Source organism: Macrosteles quadrilineatus, unplaced genomic scaffold, assembly GCF_028750875.1.
Source record: "Macrosteles quadrilineatus isolate MER2022 unplaced genomic scaffold, UCM_ALF_1.0 Scaffold_1__1_contigs__length_201487025, whole genome shotgun sequence".
Classification (NCBI taxonomy): domain Eukaryota; kingdom Metazoa; phylum Arthropoda; class Insecta; order Hemiptera; family Cicadellidae; genus Macrosteles; species Macrosteles quadrilineatus.
The window spans coordinates 187,226,126-187,243,049 of NW_026542594.1; the positions used below are offsets into that span (position 1 = coordinate 187,226,126).

The following is a 16,924-nucleotide window of genomic DNA, read 5'->3' on the forward strand; positions in this document are numbered from 1 at the left end:
TATTTTGTAAATAAAAGTTTTTTCATTTAATTTGCTGTTTCATGGCGCTTGCTGAAGACAATGGTGATGCCTCCGCGAATCAGCATCGTGGATAATGTTCATAATCATAACACTATCGCATGAGACTCATGACTTATTTGCAACTGTTTAAACGTGTTCTGTAATTGTCGATTTATGACTAAAAAACTCGGAATGACTATTAACATGGGATTATTGGAAAATCAGTGTGGGAACGCTGTCCCATTCGTGCCTCACTATACAACCAGTGAAAAACTTAAGAAACTAAACAACATAGTCAGTTGTCGGTAATAAGTATCAGGGAAAGTCTTTTATACAATCGTACAGCCTAACCAGTAACTTTCTGACAAATAGTATTTCTTAGTAGTTTCAGAATGCCTCACATCGCAACACCAATTGTCTCTAATAAACAAAAATGCCCCCACTGTAGCAAACCTGCAGGCTAAGCACATTTCAATTTGAATTTTTTCTTAAATATTTCTATAAACAAATCAAATGTATTATATACCACGTACTTAGGTTTGCTGCTACGAGAGAGGAAGAGTTTTTATTAGAGAGAAGAGTTAATAGTATAGGATGAAATAAAGAAATTGTAAAAATAAAATATATCTATAAAGAAGTAAACTACAACAACAACAGTTAAATTATTCTCCATAAAATTAACATGGTAATTTTGTATTTTGTTTTCTTTCCCTTCCTCTGAAGCTTTCAATAAATTAACAATATGAGCCCTACAAAATAGGTGCTTTTTAACATACCACATCAAACTTTGGAATACCCGCCATCTAGGCTAGGGATGAAATACCTATACCGCGGGTTTGCGTCAATGTAATTCTTTTGACAAACCCTTAAAAATGAGGAGTCACTCAGAGGGGTTGTTATTAAAAAAAAGTCACCATCGCCCCCTACCCTGTTACAGGGTTTGAAAAACAATTTTGTTGTAAAAAAATGTGTAACTTTCGTGAACAATCAATTCCACAAACAATATATTTTTATCAATTTCGGTTAAAAAATACAGATTTGTTTCCATATTGAAATTGGTGATTTTCACATAGGCCTAATTCAAATGTTGGATTACCCACCATTTTGGCTAGGGGTGAGATATCCACCTCGGGTTTATGTCATTGCATTTCTTTTGACAAATCTTTCAAAATGAGGGGTCACTCAATAGGGGTTGCTATTATTTGAAAAAAATTAGTCACCTCCTACTCAGTTTGAGGGGTTAAACAATTTTTTTGGTGTAGTAAATTATGGAATCTTTGTTTCTATCTATTTCGGCTTAAAAATACAGATTTGCTTCATTAATTTACACACTGTATATAATCAATGCTTCAATCAAGGTCGTCGGAGCCGGTTATGTGAAAATATGATTTTCTGTTGTTTTATGGGTTAAAAATTGCCAAATTCACATATATTCTGAACTATAATGATGCTCGTTGCAATTTTCCTCTGATCATAGAAGAAATATCTAATCAGCGATAGTGAGGGTCTGACTTAGGGGAGGTACGAATGAGGCATTTAGTTCAAAATTCCTCCGTGAACAGCGCTGTAGTAGAAAGCATTTTGGCAATGAAGGTTTACTAATCGCAAAAATAGTTCTGTTCATAAAATAAAATTATAAATGTCTCAAATTCAATTTTATTATTTTTTAATTATAAAATTAAACTGTCATAACCTAACCGAACTAACCAAACTTGCTGATAAAGAAATAATATAACAAAAGTTTAGTAATCGGAAAAATAATTCTGTTTATTAAATAAAACTAGAATTTGCTCAATTAAAATTTTATAATGACTTAATAATAAAACTGTAATAACCGAACCAACCCAACCAAACTTGCTGATAATAAAAAAATCTTGGACAAAAAGTTAACGCTACCAGTAGGATTCGAACCCAGGACCTACAGAATATCAGCCCGGCACGCTAACCATTAGACCACCGAGGCCGATGGCTGCTGACCGTTTTGTTACGGTAATGGCGTTCTCTCAGCTGAGCTAATAAGAAGCCCACAGCTGTCATCGTAGCCTCTTCTATACCTCCCCTGAGTAAACTCAAACTATTTTGTCTTTACTGGCGGCCAGTAGCTACTGGCCGTTGAGGCGTCCAGTACCTCATCACACGTAGACAGTAGGCGGACAATTACTGGCAGCCATTAATGGCTAGGTCTACTGGACGCCACTACTGTCCCCGTCTGCAGGGGGCTTAAATACCCGATAGTGAAGGCAGTGTTTCTTCCCTTTGTCTGTTGGCTCCAGTCTCCTCCAAGTCCAGTCCATTCCACTTCCACAGTCTCACTCACTACTCACTCAACTCAGTCTAATTGTCTGAGTCTGACTGAAGTGTAGACTGGACTGAACATTTTTTTTGTGTGTTTACTTATAAAGTCCCGAAAGTCCGTTTTGTACGTTATTTTGTTTTGTTAATGTGCTCGTTTGTACAGGATAAAATAAATACGTTAAATTGTATTTATAGTTTTAATATTCTTTATTAAAACAAAACTGTTGTAGCACAACCTACAAGATGTCAGAAGCCACACTATTCGGAAATGAACAGGTAGAGTACCTAATCAATGCAATAGCAATTTTATCTGCATTAGATTAAGTAAAATTAAACTGTGCTCATACAGTTAGTAGGCTAAGTTGCTTTACCTTTACCCTTGAAAATGTTTATCCTAGCCAACATCCTTTTTTTAGATGACCCTATACTGCATTTTAAGTCTTTAATCTAGGAATGTTTAAGCAGCACTAATTCGATTAAGTATTTTGACAAGTTGTCAAAACCCAGGCCTAGTTAGGCCTATCTAGAATCTTTATGGGACTTCTATCAAGTCATTTCATGAAAAAAACAACTGGGCCTAGACAAAATAAAACACGATCAATCAAGTAGCTAACTTATGTGCTTTACTTCAAACCTATTTTTTTTTCTGAGCTTAAGGGGAGTCGCTACTAAAAAACTACCAATTTTGTAAAAAACTAGATTTTTTTTATTATTTTTTTATATTGTTCTATGGATTGTAAGGTTTCAGAAAAACATAACATTTGGTATAATATATATTTTTGTCACTGTGAAAAAAATATTTGAAGTGAAGCGCGCACACCTCTTTTGGGGCATCAACTAGGCCTAGTATAAACCAACGTATAAACTTCAACCCCTGTTTTCCGCGACTTTAAAATTTTGTTTTTTTTAATATATAAGTTCTTATAACTTTTTAACTATTATAGCTATATGAATGAATTTTTTACCACACATTGTTTATACTATAAATCAACTTTCTGTGCATGGATATTGTAATTGGGTAAATAAAAGTACATGAAAAAAAAATTATAAAAATTTATAACCTATAAATGTTTCAAAAACTTATTTTTGAAGCCATAACTTATAAACTAATTGAGAAAATAACATGAGTATGCACAGAAAGTATGTGCTTTCCTTGCTCTTTAAAATAAGATATCGAACAATAAAATTGGTTCAGTAGTTAAATAGTTATAAGAGATTTAAAAAACCCCATTTTTTCCCGCCAAAAAACTTAAAAAACTCCAAAAAGCATGTAAAAAAAATGTTTTTTTACTTTAACGGCAGTAAATCTTTTTCTAAGACTAAATGAACTTAAAAAAGTATATATGATAATTTTTAAAAGGATTTTATTAAAAACCACTAGTTTCAGTAGCGACTCCCCTTAAGCTCTAACTTGGTAGGCTACAGTCCACTCTTGGTAATTCAAACACTCAATAGCCTATAGGCTATCAAAACATTCGATAGGTCCTACCGGTTGGCCTAATTCAAAAGGGTACAGTTTCTTAACTGGGCTAGGCCTATGCTAATATCGATTGAAACTATCAAATTGAAAATATTAATTAATAATCGATATTTTTAAATAGGTAGCCCTATATCCATTAGGCTATAAAATTCATAACCTAACCAACCAAACTTGCTGATGGTGAAAAAATTGCGTAAAGGTTTACTAATCGAATCGATAGTTTCAATCGATATTAGCATAGCCCAGTTAAGAGACTGTACCCGTTCAAAATAATAAGCTCAGTCCGTACTCCATATAGTAACTTACCTATCTCAATATTTCAAATTTTGGTAACTTAATTCTGAGCAATTACTTGGTCAACCACAAACTTTTTCGTATTTTACTAAGTTACGGTGCTGCACTTTACTCTAAGTCCTACACAAACAGCCGAATGAAAATACCGATTATTCGATTGTTTCATTTGATATATCGTTTGGTTAGTTAGGTTAGGTTAACCTTACCTAACTAACCAAACGATATATTGAATAATCAATATATCGATCAATATTTTCATTCGAATGAGTGCAGGACCTAAAGTAAAGTGCAGCCAGTTACGGTCATAAGGATGTTCTCAGAAAACAAGAAACATATAGGCCTAATTCGAGCCCCGCATGGTTAGGTTATTTTAAGTTAGGTTAGGTTAGCCCAATGAACTAACCTAACATAACTTAACATAACCTAACATAACTTAACATAACGGTACTGTCAGGCACGGCCCTAGGGACTTTGCCCCCCTGGGCAAGGTCGGCGACCGCCGCCCACCAGGGGGTATGGAATACCCCCCTACAAGTGAGGGGGGTCCGGAAAATTGGAGAAAAATAACTTCTCTAAACACTATTTTTAAGCGTTTAGGAAGTGAAATCGGGTGTTAATACTTAATACAATTTTATGCAATTTTGTACTTATGAAATTAAACTTTTTGCTTTGATCGCATGTGGACTAGTTTTTATTACATTTATTTTTTAAGTACTTAGGCTAGGCTTTTCATTATGATAACATTTAACGTTATGTTTCTCTATCCTTTACCACTGAATATTTTGATTAATATGTTAACGGGACTTGGCCAAATGGCCTATTTAAAAAATTTTATTTCAAAGGCGAGTAATAAAATCACTTAACTTCGTCGTTCCATTGCCACACCAACTAACGCCATCAAATTTTTCTTTTCGGGGTAAAAAAACCCGATCAGTTTACTTTGTTTCGACATAAAATAACACTCATGAGACACCACGTAATACGAAAATCATAAGAACACACTGGCACAATAATTAACACCAGACGACAGATTAAGCGTGGTGTGGGTGACGGGGTAGAGGAAGAGGAGGGTGTCGATGGGTGGTTGAACGGGGAACGTCCTATGACTAACGTCTGTTTGGTGCGCAAATATCCCGCCGCGGTTACCTCCCGCTATATCCGCGTCCCGCCACCTCCATGTGCCGCTACCTCCGAATTTCAGAGTGACCCCTATAATCCTCGGTTACTTCCTGCGTTAAGACTTTCCGTCCAAACCTAACTTAACCTAACCTAACCTGACCTAACCTAACCCAAGGGTTAAATTTTCTTTAAATCTTCCATCCACGGGGCTTCGCAGCCGTGGATGCAATGACAGCTAACAACGCAGGCAGTGACGGGATTATAAGGGTCACTCAAGAATTCGGAGGTGGCGGGACGGATTTGGGTTCGGAGGTGGCGGAACGCGGAGATAGTGGGAGCACACGCCCGCCCCACGGCATGTAGTTAGTCTGTTAGGCCTACCATTTATTTATCGATAATGAAAGTATACGTACAAACAAACAAGCTTAGTACAATAGGCATAACATTTGATTAACTATTTTATTGCTCACGTTAAAACGATTAATTTCAGGTAGGTGTAAAAGGTGATGTGGTGGTGGTGGTTGTGGAGGGGCAGATAGGCTAATGCTGTTGGAGTTGACCTTCCGTGACTTGTGTCTGTACTCTGTTTCGCGCGCAAAAACCATACTACTTTCACTGGCATTGCAGTTTAGTTTATTTACGATTTATTGATGTTGAAAGTATACTTTCGAAAAACAAGCTTAATACAATAGAAGTAAAATTAAAAATGTTCACTATTTCATTCCATATGTTAAAACGTTATTTTTTAAATGTTATGACAATTTGTTTACCCATTATAGGTTGAAGGGGGGGACATATCCCCCTGACCCCCCCCCCCCCCCGTATCTACACCACTGTCCCGCCTAATTGTTTACTCCTGGGCTCCACCCCTTCCTTGAGCAATCGCCGAATTATGGTGTCTCCCTGAACTCTGCTTAATTATGTACTAAGGGTTCTAAGTGTAAATTTCACATTTTAAAATTATTTTCATTTCATAAGCAGGTTGATGTTTAAAGTTGCAGAGATATCAATTATTTTTTGGTTTTTGTTTAAAATCTGACCTAAGAGTCGGCAGGACTTTCTGCCATCTTGGATTTTCCCCTAAACGGCAATGTTATTAATTGTTGTACGACATTGTTTATTAAGATAAAAAGTTGCAAAATATTTCATTTTTGCAACTCCTCTCTCTCGGAGGGAAGGGAAGCCCATGCTACCAAAATAATCAATAATGAAGTAAACACAACGTCGTGGAAGTAGGCAGAGAGAGAAAGAGAAATACGTGTCCAGGTCAATCCCAACCGCTGCAGTGTTGCTTTGACGCTGTCACTCGTCCTGGGTAACGTCGTGGCGACGGTTGTTCGATACACAAGCCGAGTGGTTTGTTTTTATATTTGGGCGTAAATTATAATATTAAATCGATGTTTGAATTGCCGTTTATCTTCTTAGGCTTGTTCTTTGCGTAAAATGTTACAATATAGATAATTGTACTCTTCACATTCACTTAATGAATTTATTATTTTATTCGTATTAAAAATTTACTGTTCCCTAAAATTTGTTTGTTGCCCTGGCTCTGCCGCCCCAGTTCCACCGCCCCGGCTTCCCCGCCACGGCTCTGCCGCAGCCACCCCGGCTCCGCCGACCGGCCCCACCGCCCCGGCCCCACCCTGGCCCCGCCGCCCTGGGCGACCGCCTGGTCCGCCCACCCCTGGGGCCGGCCCTGGGTACTGTCACAACTGGCCTTCCGCGCGTCTCCCGCAGTCCACTGTTATCGCTTGGACTTTGAACCTTCTTATCGCTCGGCAACCTTTATGATGGCCTTGCAGGGCTTGAATTATATTTTTCTTGTTTTCTCCTTATGACCGTAGTAGAAATGAAAAAGTTTGGGGTTGATCAAGTAATTACTCAGAATTACCCAAATTGTTACCATGTATTTTGATGTTTCTCTCTGTATTTCCAAGTCCACATAAAAAGGCAAGGCCAATTTGGAATGTACACAGTAGGACTAATTCTAAGTTTCGTCAGCAAAACACTCATTAATTCAAAGTCACGCAGTAATTCTAATTTTTGTCAGCAAAACATTCTACAAATCAAAGTCAGGGATCCCTTCATGTTGCTGTATAACAGAGAACTTTACATTCTGTTCCACAGTAGTTTTGGACGTTTTGATGTTTAGTTAGAGCAGCATCAGCAGGTAGTTAGACCTATCGTCTGGTTGACAGTGGTCAAGCACAATTTTGAGGTTAGGTTCCTTCCACAATGCTTAGAGTAGGCTACATTCATTATCGTTATTCTATTGCATGTCATTAGATCAAGCCTAAAGCCCACACTATAATAGGTACTACATTTTTAACAATCCCTACCACCGATACAATAGTCCGGTCTGAAAACAAATTAGGGCCAATACCAGATTAAAGTATACGCAGAGGATACGCGTCCAGTAACCGGACGTGGATTAGGCGTCCGGCAGTTACTGTCATAACCTATCCTAACCAACCAAACTTGCTGATAATAAAGAAATCAAATGAAGGTTAAAATTCCATAAAATAAAATTATAAATTTAAAAAATTCTAACAAAAGATGTAGGCCTACAGTTAAGAAAAAATGGCATTCAAAGCAAAATCTGTGACAAAAAGTTAATGTTACCAATGGATACGAACCAGGGACCTCTTGCATATCAGCCAAGCACTCTATCCACTACACCACGAACACCAATCACCGTATTGTTGTGGTAATGGCATTCCGGGCCCCCACAACCCGGTGACGTCACTGCCGGACACCTAATCCACGCCCGGTTGTTACCGGATGCGTATCCTCTGTGTAAAGAATAACACTGAAACAATAAGCGGCAACCGAAACAACGTCTCACGGCAGTGGCTAACCTCGCATTGGAACAATAGTTTGTATATAAACAGTGCTTTGATGAGTGAGTATATTCGTCGCATGGCGGCAGTGATGAGCTTACTAATCATGCACAGTGAAGTTGTTTTTAAAACTTAGGTTTCTAGTTCACTAAGTTCTATTTTGTTGAAGCATTATGATGTGCAGAACCGTGGCCGAAGCTAAATAATTTGTTGTTTTATCATGGAACCTAATCATAAATACAAACACGTTTCGATTGCGGAAAAAAAGTGATTGCAGCAGTAGAAAGTGGAGGAGTCAGAAGTTGTACAGTAGAACTCTCTGTGATTCAAATGGTTTATTTTTTCCTTATAAATCAAATTCTTGATACTGTAATTCAAAACTCTTGATAAATCCAATTGATTTGATTGTCCCACCAATTTCAAATTATCAAGAGTCTACTGTATCAGATCCGTGCTGCCATCTGCTCCATTACATTCCGTTGGGCAAGACAGGCCATCTACCTGCGCCAATTCCCATTATCATTGTCAGTAACCTATTCTTAAATACCCCCGCCGCAGCCAACCTGCAGACTAAGCGAATTTCAACTTGTCTGATTACATTTTTACTAAAACACTTCTATAAATAAGACATATTTATTCCCAATCTATATATATATAAGGCAAAGCCCTCACTGACTCACTCACTCACTCACTCATCACTAATTCTCCCACTTCCCATTTACCTAGGAGGCTGAAATTCGGTACACCGATTCTTTGGGCATTAAATAGGAAAACTAAGTAGTTTTTATTCTGATCGGGCTTTCGGGCTCTGCCCCAGTGGCTCTGGAGTTTCCCATGGTAACCTTATGAGTACTCATATTTAAATGGAATTAAAGAATCTTAACAGCTGTTTCAATTAAACAAGTTGTTTCTGTTCTATGATGTTCAATAGCATTAAAGTTACAAGGATTACCAACAGGGTGCAGCACTATTATTTTTTTAAATTTATGACACAGCTAATTTGCAACCAAAAGGTGAGTGAGGGTAGCGAACGAACTTCAACCTAGAGGTGAGTTAGCGTAGCGAACGAGCTAACCTGAAGGCAAGTGAGCGCAGCGAACGAGCTCCAACCTAAAGGTGAGTGAGCGTAGCGAACGAACTTCAACCAGGACGTGATTGAGCCATGCGAACGAGCTCATCTTGAAAATTAAGAAGTTAAACGGGGCAAAGCCCGCGGGTACAGCTAGTCTATATATAAAGCCAAAAGTACCCATGAACTTTTGAGAAAACTACAAGTCACACCCCCATAAACCATATACTTAAAATGTTCGTCATGACGAGAAACCTTGCGCCAAATTATCAATTATTTCATAAATTGCCCTATAAGGTCGTAATTGCTTTCCAAAGGGAACTTTCCATTTACCTAATGTTAAAAATACCTCAGCTGTTATTATTTGTTTGTATTACCATTACTGTATTCTGTTTTGTTTATTTCATCTTAACTTAACCAATCAATATTTTTATTAATACTAATATAGTAAAACGGGGTGGAGCCCGTGGGTATCAGCTAGTTTAAATAACATTAGATTTAACAAGTGCTTAGGTTTGCTGCTACGGGGAAGGTAAAAAGTGTTTTTGACCATATGTCAATAGTATAGGATGAAATAAATAAATTTGCCAAATTTTATCAATATATCCCTAAACAAGTAAACTACAACAGTTTTCATTTTCTCCATAAGAATAACATGGGAATTTTAAATTACACTTTTTTAAAATTTTCTCCGTGACTGTTAGGCATACAACAGCGCTTCAATATACTAAATTATTTCTTTTTTTAAGCTCTACAAAATGGTTGAGAAAGAAGTTGCAAAATTTTTTGTTTTTAGGGTAAAAAATGGGAAAACCCATTTTTACCCCATAAAACCCCCCATAAACCCCTGTTCCCATGGTCCGATTATGCTGGTTCGCGAACTCGTTCGAATAAATGTAGGTTTACACGTTTGTACCAAATTTCATCAAAATCGGATCATTTTTGCTCGAGTTATCGCGCTAACGGACACATATATATATGAATTTGAACGGATGGTGTTTTTGGTCTCTGGGGACCTCAAAACGAAAAAGTAAATCCATCCCGGGTCTAGGTCTTACCATGAGACCTACGGTCATAGCTTATTCCCTATATGGGAAATTCGCTAAAAGGAAGACTAAACCTACACCCACATTTTTCACCACCTAGGTTATGTAGCTACACATTCTAAGGCATGATCTTAAAATTCTAATTTATTGAATGATCTAAACTTTCAAGCCACTGACAAATTTTTTACAAATCAGAATTTAGAGTATTTTTTCCATATTTGATACCGTACAGTCAGATTTGTATTTACAACAGTACTCCATTCCACATATTCTTTTGGATTCGGTCCATAGTTAAAATATCGTGAGTTGGTAGGGTATATCCAGTTTCTTTAGCTTGATCCACACTTATTGGGTCATCCGATTGTTTATGTTTTTTAAGGGGTGAAGTAGTTAAGTTAAAACTGGGTTCAATATCATCTCCCTCAGTGTATCTGCAGTTACACATAGGTTGACATCACTATATAACAAGGCAAGATGACCCTGTTTAGCAATTACATTGGACTCAGTAATAACAGGGATAAACTTTTCCATCGAGTCAAGCAGAGATGGGCCTTGAATGAGCTGAATGATTACCTTAACAAACAGAATCATATATACGCCACAGTCATAGTTATTCCTCTGCTGCGGGGCTTTGACCACTGAGATATTACAGTTTTTAAGGATCCCAAAGTATTTCTGTAAGGAGTTTGCGATTTTCGGTGCATGTGCATAGTTCTACCCGTTCAATGAATAAAAATATACAAATTTACATCCTTTATATACAACAAAAGACTCCAAGGCGAGCCTGAGCCTCCTGGCTTATCCACAGCAGGCGAGGCATTCACTGGTATCAAAACATAAGATTCATCAGTAAAAACGGAACCTTGAAGTAAAAAGTGAATATCTTTCAGACATTTTATGACTTGAGAAATAATTGGTTTTATGATAAAAAAAAACTTTAATTTGTGATTATTTTGGAGGATGATTAGGCCTACTGGAAGTAGTGTTCAATAGCATCATCTGTGAGCCAATCTCGCTGAAGAATAAACTAATTTTTTCTCTTTCAAGTTCTTGTAGCTAAAAATTCTGATCAGGATGAAGGTCAGTGACTGTAACATTATTTTCTTCATCACATGACTCACTAATACTAAGAATGCTTAAATGGTTAGAGGGAGTGGTACTTGCTGCGTTGGGCCCGTCCCTATCCAAATTCAACAATATATTTGTATCGGAATATGTGTCTTGTATGGAGGCCTGAGTACTAGCAACGCCACTTTCATCCACAATGGAATCATTGTTGGATTTTTTTGATGGAACTAAAGTTAAAATAAAATCTTCGATTTCTAAATTAAGTTTATGGTCTTCTAGATACTTGGATAACTTTTTTTTTTTCAAACGAAAAACCTTACCCCTCAGTGATGTGATGTAACCATCAATATTCCCAGTACTGAGGACCTCAGCCCTCTTCCATCCAGGGATGAAATTGTTTTATTTTCATTAGAGTTTATATTCAGTTCCAATGTACATGAACAAATAACAAATCCAAAACAAAATTATCTTTTTTACAAATTTAGAGTACAAACAATAAAATATTTAAAAAGACTTTATTTCCCAAAGGCTTTTTATTAAAGCAGGCTTTCATTTAAAACTATATTACATTTCCAGTGTTGTTAGTAGCTTTAAAAATAAGTGGCTACTCAATTTACCACCAGTACTAATTTTTTAATGGCAATATTTGTTGTAAATAATAGCTTCAGTATTGTAATTCCAGTTTCAAACAACAAACAATGAAGTAAACAGCTGCTGCTTAAACGTGACAGTAGTATAGAGATAACAAGAGTATATGGCAGCAACAATGCTGCTTAATCAGTTTGTTTGTAAACAGAATGATGGGTGGTTTGACAAGCGGCCAGTGTAGGTACAAAGTTCACTGATAGAGCACAACCTACCAAACACACACCAACAATACGCCAGTGTCTGTTGTTGTTGTATCTGTTGTTGAGTATCTGTTGGGTGGGGTGGGTGGTGGGGAGCTCTACATGATAATTTGTTGGAACATGAAGTAGACACATCCATAGTCAAACTGGTACTACTATTTCCCGTCTCTCAGTTAGGCCTAACCAAAAGTTAAAATTTATTTCAGTGAGTGTGGTTAAACTTTGTAGAAATATAACGATTGGATTGAAGTGAAACTTATAAGGCCTAGCTTTAAATTAGTTTTTTTTATAATGTGGTGCACAAAGTAAAGTGTTAGGGTTATAAACTTTCAGAACTGAAACGTGTGAATTCCAGCAATAAAAAAAACGTGAGTTTTAGTTTTCCACTTTTTATAAATATTTATGAAAATGGGGCCCAGTTTTGGTATTTTAGATAAACCTCTTTTACATAGATTTTAAACACTTTTAAACGTTCTAAACCACGTTATACTTTTCTTTGAAATGGCGACCATACAAAGTAGGTATTTTAAGCCAAGTATGAATGGAGATGAGTGTATGATGAGTGGCGCGATGTTGTAGTCTTGTTAGTGACTAAGGCCGACATATTCCTTAGACACAGCTGTTAATTAATAGCCCATAGCCTACAGCTAATGGCGACTAAGGGACCTATAGTTTATAGTGGAATCCGAACCACTTTTTTTCATTGGTATATACGAATTGGTCTAATTATCAGGATAGTACTGCGGATAGTCGTAGTACTCACCCGTGCGGACGTTAATCCACACCAGGGAGTATCGCATCCACAGTGCATGCCTATAAATATCCACAATTTGTGACCTAGTAGCTGGATTACAGGACGATGCCACCCGTCCCAGTCACACCAAAATTAAACTTTAAAAACTTCACAAATCTTCACTGTAAATCAATGTAGCAGACAACACCTAGACTCGTCCTTGCCACCATCTGCTCCATTACATTCCGTTGGCCATCTACCTGCGCCAATTCCCATTGCCATACCCATTGGCAGACAATTCCCATTACCTGTAGTCTAATTTTTGTATATTTAGGCCTATATATATATATATATATATATTTTACAAGCTAATTATTTTTGATAATAAAAAAAAATCATTACTTTATTACACAAATCAAATAGCCTTCACGTAGCCTAATTCCCATTACCTGTAGGGTCTTAGTATTGTATTTGAATATTTTATAGGCTAAATAGTTTGGTTAATCGAAAAAAATAAAAAAAAATATTTCACATTTAGGCCTACACTTTTTTTTTGTCAGGTAGGTACAAATTTAATAGGCCTTAAGACTTCTGTCTGGGGTGGAACACTTTTAAACATTATTAAATGCTACTGTGTTGATCATAAATGAGATTATAAAATGTTGAGAGTGTTTAGTCGGTTAGGTTCATCTCAGGCTTTTTGGTGATTTACATGTCTATCATTTAAAAATAAACTGTCGCGCATAGGCCACTTGATCAGTTACTAGATGTCGGAAACAAGTTTTGAAATTTTATTTTATGTAGTTCTTTGTTAGAGCATTTTTGTCTTTTTCGTCTCATGATTAGACTACACTAAGATAAAGTAGTATAGTAAAATACAAACTACTTAATTGTAGCTCATTAACTTATCGGTAACCTGATCTTAACAGTGAGACTAGACCTACACTTAAATTTTACACTATCTATGTCAAAATTATAAGGCTAATGAATCTTTGTTCTATATCCTTCTATCTTACATTTCAGCTACTGACAGTTTATTACTAATCAGAATTTGGAGCATTTTTTAATGGTTTGCATCTTTGCAGGATCATGTGAAGAGGTTGAAGAGAGAACTAGAGGGTTGGCGAGAGATCGTCCTACAAATGAACTCTGTGTTACTCTGGGAGAAAAACTGGTATCCTGGAGTGTTAGCTGGAGCATCTACCATACTTTTTATGTGAGTTTTATCATCAGAACCTTTCTCTTATCTTATAATCTTAAAATCTTATTAAAAGAATGTTTACTCTGAGAAATCGTATGTAGGATTTACCTTTGGAAATTCCATTTAGGATGCAGCGTTCTGCTGAGTCTTGATGGAGACTTGTACTCAATATGTGATTGTATAGGTGGCCCTGTGGTAGCACTGCTCGCCTTCAAATCTGAATCTGAATTCTGGATCAATCCCAGGTGAAGGTGAATTTTTATGTCTTTTGCAGTCAGGGTGAAGCCGAGAACCAAGAGATCTTCTGCGGTCACTGTGAAATCATCAACATCTTCCACAGTCAAGGCAAGATCAGAAAATTTTCAGCTGTCATGGCAAATTCACGAACATTGTCGTGGTGGGGTGGATTAATCTTAATGTCTTCTGTGGTCACGGCAAACTCAAAAGCATTTTCTGTGGTCACCGTGAAATTGTGAACATTTTCTGTAGTCGAGGGAAAATCCAAGACATCCTGTGGGGTCACAGCCAAATCGTGAACTTCATCTATGATCATTCAGAATTGAGAAATCAAGAACACCTTGACCTTTCACGGTTATGGCTAAATCGAGAATATCTTCCGTGGTCATGGCGACATCGTTATTGTTCATGAATCTTCTCAAACACTATCTGCGGTCGGCTTGATTTGAACTGAGCTTGTCCCGATAATCATTCTGGACATACCGATCCCTCGGGTCAACTGTAGGCCCAACCCGGCCTGAAAAAATCAGGGTTTCGCAGACCCCCTAGTAAAAGATTTACTAAATTACTATTTTACCAGGAAAACCAGGTTTTGCTATCCAGGAAATTGTGTGAATTTATTCCAGGCGTTCTGTGGCCACCCTGGGCTACTGACCAAGCCACCTGTTGATATCAATTAATTATACAATCTTAACAAAAATGTCTACAAAATAGTAGATGGTAACAAGACCACGGTTTGGACTATTTCCCTTGAAAAAACTTTAAATATGCTGATAGTGAGTTACACAACTAAAAAATAAATAAATACAATCTTAAAATGGTTGGCTTTTGTGGTATACTTATACTTATAAGTAAAACCTATTAAGATTTGATATTCTCAGAGGATCTTGTTTAGCAACAAATTCAAGGTATCTTTAAACTATTTATTTGAGAGTGGAGGTTCTACATTACAGAATGCTAGTTCAATAATTGTCCTATCATTTACAGGCTACTATGGTTGGCAGAGCCGTCACTACTGAGTGCTGTCAGCTGTGCAGGATTGTTGATAACACTGCTGGACTACCTGGTGCCTACGCTGAGCGCTACAATGTACAACCCTGCGTTGTGGACTGGCGCTCAGGAGAAACAGTTTGAGAACATCTGCCGCACCCTGGTCCAGACGTACGCGACTGCCACTCATCAGTTGGTCGCCTTCAAGGACCTCAAGCTCACCAGTCCCAAGTTGGTCAGTTACATTGCATTGTAACAACTGTTAAATTACAGGGTGGGGCAGAGTGGGCTCCCTAGTTTTAATCAGTCGCTGAAGAGCGTGCGAGCGACTTAGTGGAGTGGGAGAGGTTTCATGTGGTGGGGGGAAAGACGCCATTGTTAGTAGACACCATGCCGAAAAACTGGCGAGCATCGTGGTTTTGTAGTCAAAACGTTCTTTAAAAATAAGGATAGTGTGGTGGCGACCCAGCGTGCATTTCGTAGACGGTTTGGTTTGAATTGTCATGATAGTGTTCCCGATGCTAAAACCTTAAGGAAATGGATTACAAGTGTACGGGCGACCGAATCTGCAACTGAGGTTTACAAAGTTCGACCAAGGACCTTGGAAGCCCTTAAGGAAGCAATTGTTAATGTTATCACTGGAATAATGCCAGATATGCTGCGTAGAGTTTTTGAAAACTTCATTGAACAGAATATGTGCATCGCTCGTCAAGGTCTTCACCTGGACGATATCATTTTTAAAACTTAATGAAAAATAAATGGCATTGTATTTAAATTTCAGAAATAAAAAGCTTTTGTAATAATCTTGTATGGTTTTTATACAGTTAACCCATCAAATCAGGGAGTCCACTCTGCCCCACCCTGTATTTACACTTTTTGTCCAAAGTATTCCTTGGCAATTGGATTTGTAATGGTTTTCACTTCCCCTGTTAGCAACTATCCCGTGCTATTATCTGTTTATTTCTTGTTGAACTATGTCCACAAACACTGGAAAGCAGTATGTTAATTTACACTGTGGCTTTTTTGTTGGATAGAAAATAATTTAAATATTTGTTTCGTTTGCTCTTATCAGCATTTATGCTCCAAACTGCGGCCAGTTATTATGGAACGGCAGCTTATGTTGTGAGCAAAAATATTTAAGAGTTTTACTTTAATCCACCTAATGTTGGTGAAGAGCATTTGGCCAACAATCTGTTTAAGCTGGACGGTAATATATTCTTTTCTTTATGTTACAGTACTACTCTGTTACCATCTTCTCTCTGACTCTCCTCGCATACATTGGCAACAAAGTCAACAACCTCCTCCTCACGTATCTAATAGGTGAGTTGCTTCTCGTCGTAACATTGATTAAGTAGTGTTAAGTGTCTTGTGTTGATCACTAGTGCTCATGCTTTTCTCTTTACAGTTACAGCTGTTTTGCTACTGCCCGGGTTGAGTCATCATGGACTTCTACACAAGTATTATCAGCTGATTCTCCAAAACATTGCCAATGTACTGAAAAGCTTGCAAGGTGGAGCAAAAATCAAGGCAAACTGATCTCTTTTGTGGCGCCTGCAAAATTACTGCTTTGTATAGACGTTGACAAATAAGTGATAAGCGTTAAGTGCACATGCACTATGGCTAAATACTCCTAGTTTTTATGTTATACATTTTGTTTTTATCTTTAAATTTAGATATTTGTGTGCTATAAACAATTTTTTTGTA

General features: G+C 37.3%; 1 protein-coding gene across 1 annotated transcript; it reads left to right on the top strand.

Annotated features, from left to right (window-relative positions):
- The first annotated feature begins 2,401 nt into the window (after nucleotides 1-2,401).
- LOC128992037 (ADP-ribosylation factor-like protein 6-interacting protein 1) lies at nucleotides 2,402-16,924 on the top strand. Its single transcript, XM_054415388.1, has 5 exons — nucleotides 2,402-2,571; nucleotides 13,878-14,008; nucleotides 15,218-15,455; nucleotides 16,456-16,540; nucleotides 16,626-16,924. Exons 1-5 carry the CDS (start codon nucleotides 2,539-2,541, stop codon nucleotides 16,754-16,756), a joined length of 618 nt encoding a protein of 205 aa, XP_054271363.1. The 5' UTR covers nucleotides 2,402-2,538; the 3' UTR covers nucleotides 16,757-16,924.

Bases quoted from the DNA above. Each gene is read 5' to 3' on its own strand.
- LOC128992037 (XM_054415388.1), top strand. From the start codon at position 2,539: ATGTCAGAAGCCACACTATTCGGAAATGAACAG. The intron at 2,572-13,877 runs GTAGAGTACCTA...GCATCTTTGCAG, and splicing joins CACTATTCGGAAATGAACAG to GATCATGTGAAGAGGTTGAA. The intron at 16,541-16,625 runs GTGAGTTGCTTC...TTCTCTTTACAG, and splicing joins CCTCCTCACGTATCTAATAG to TTACAGCTGTTTTGCTACTG.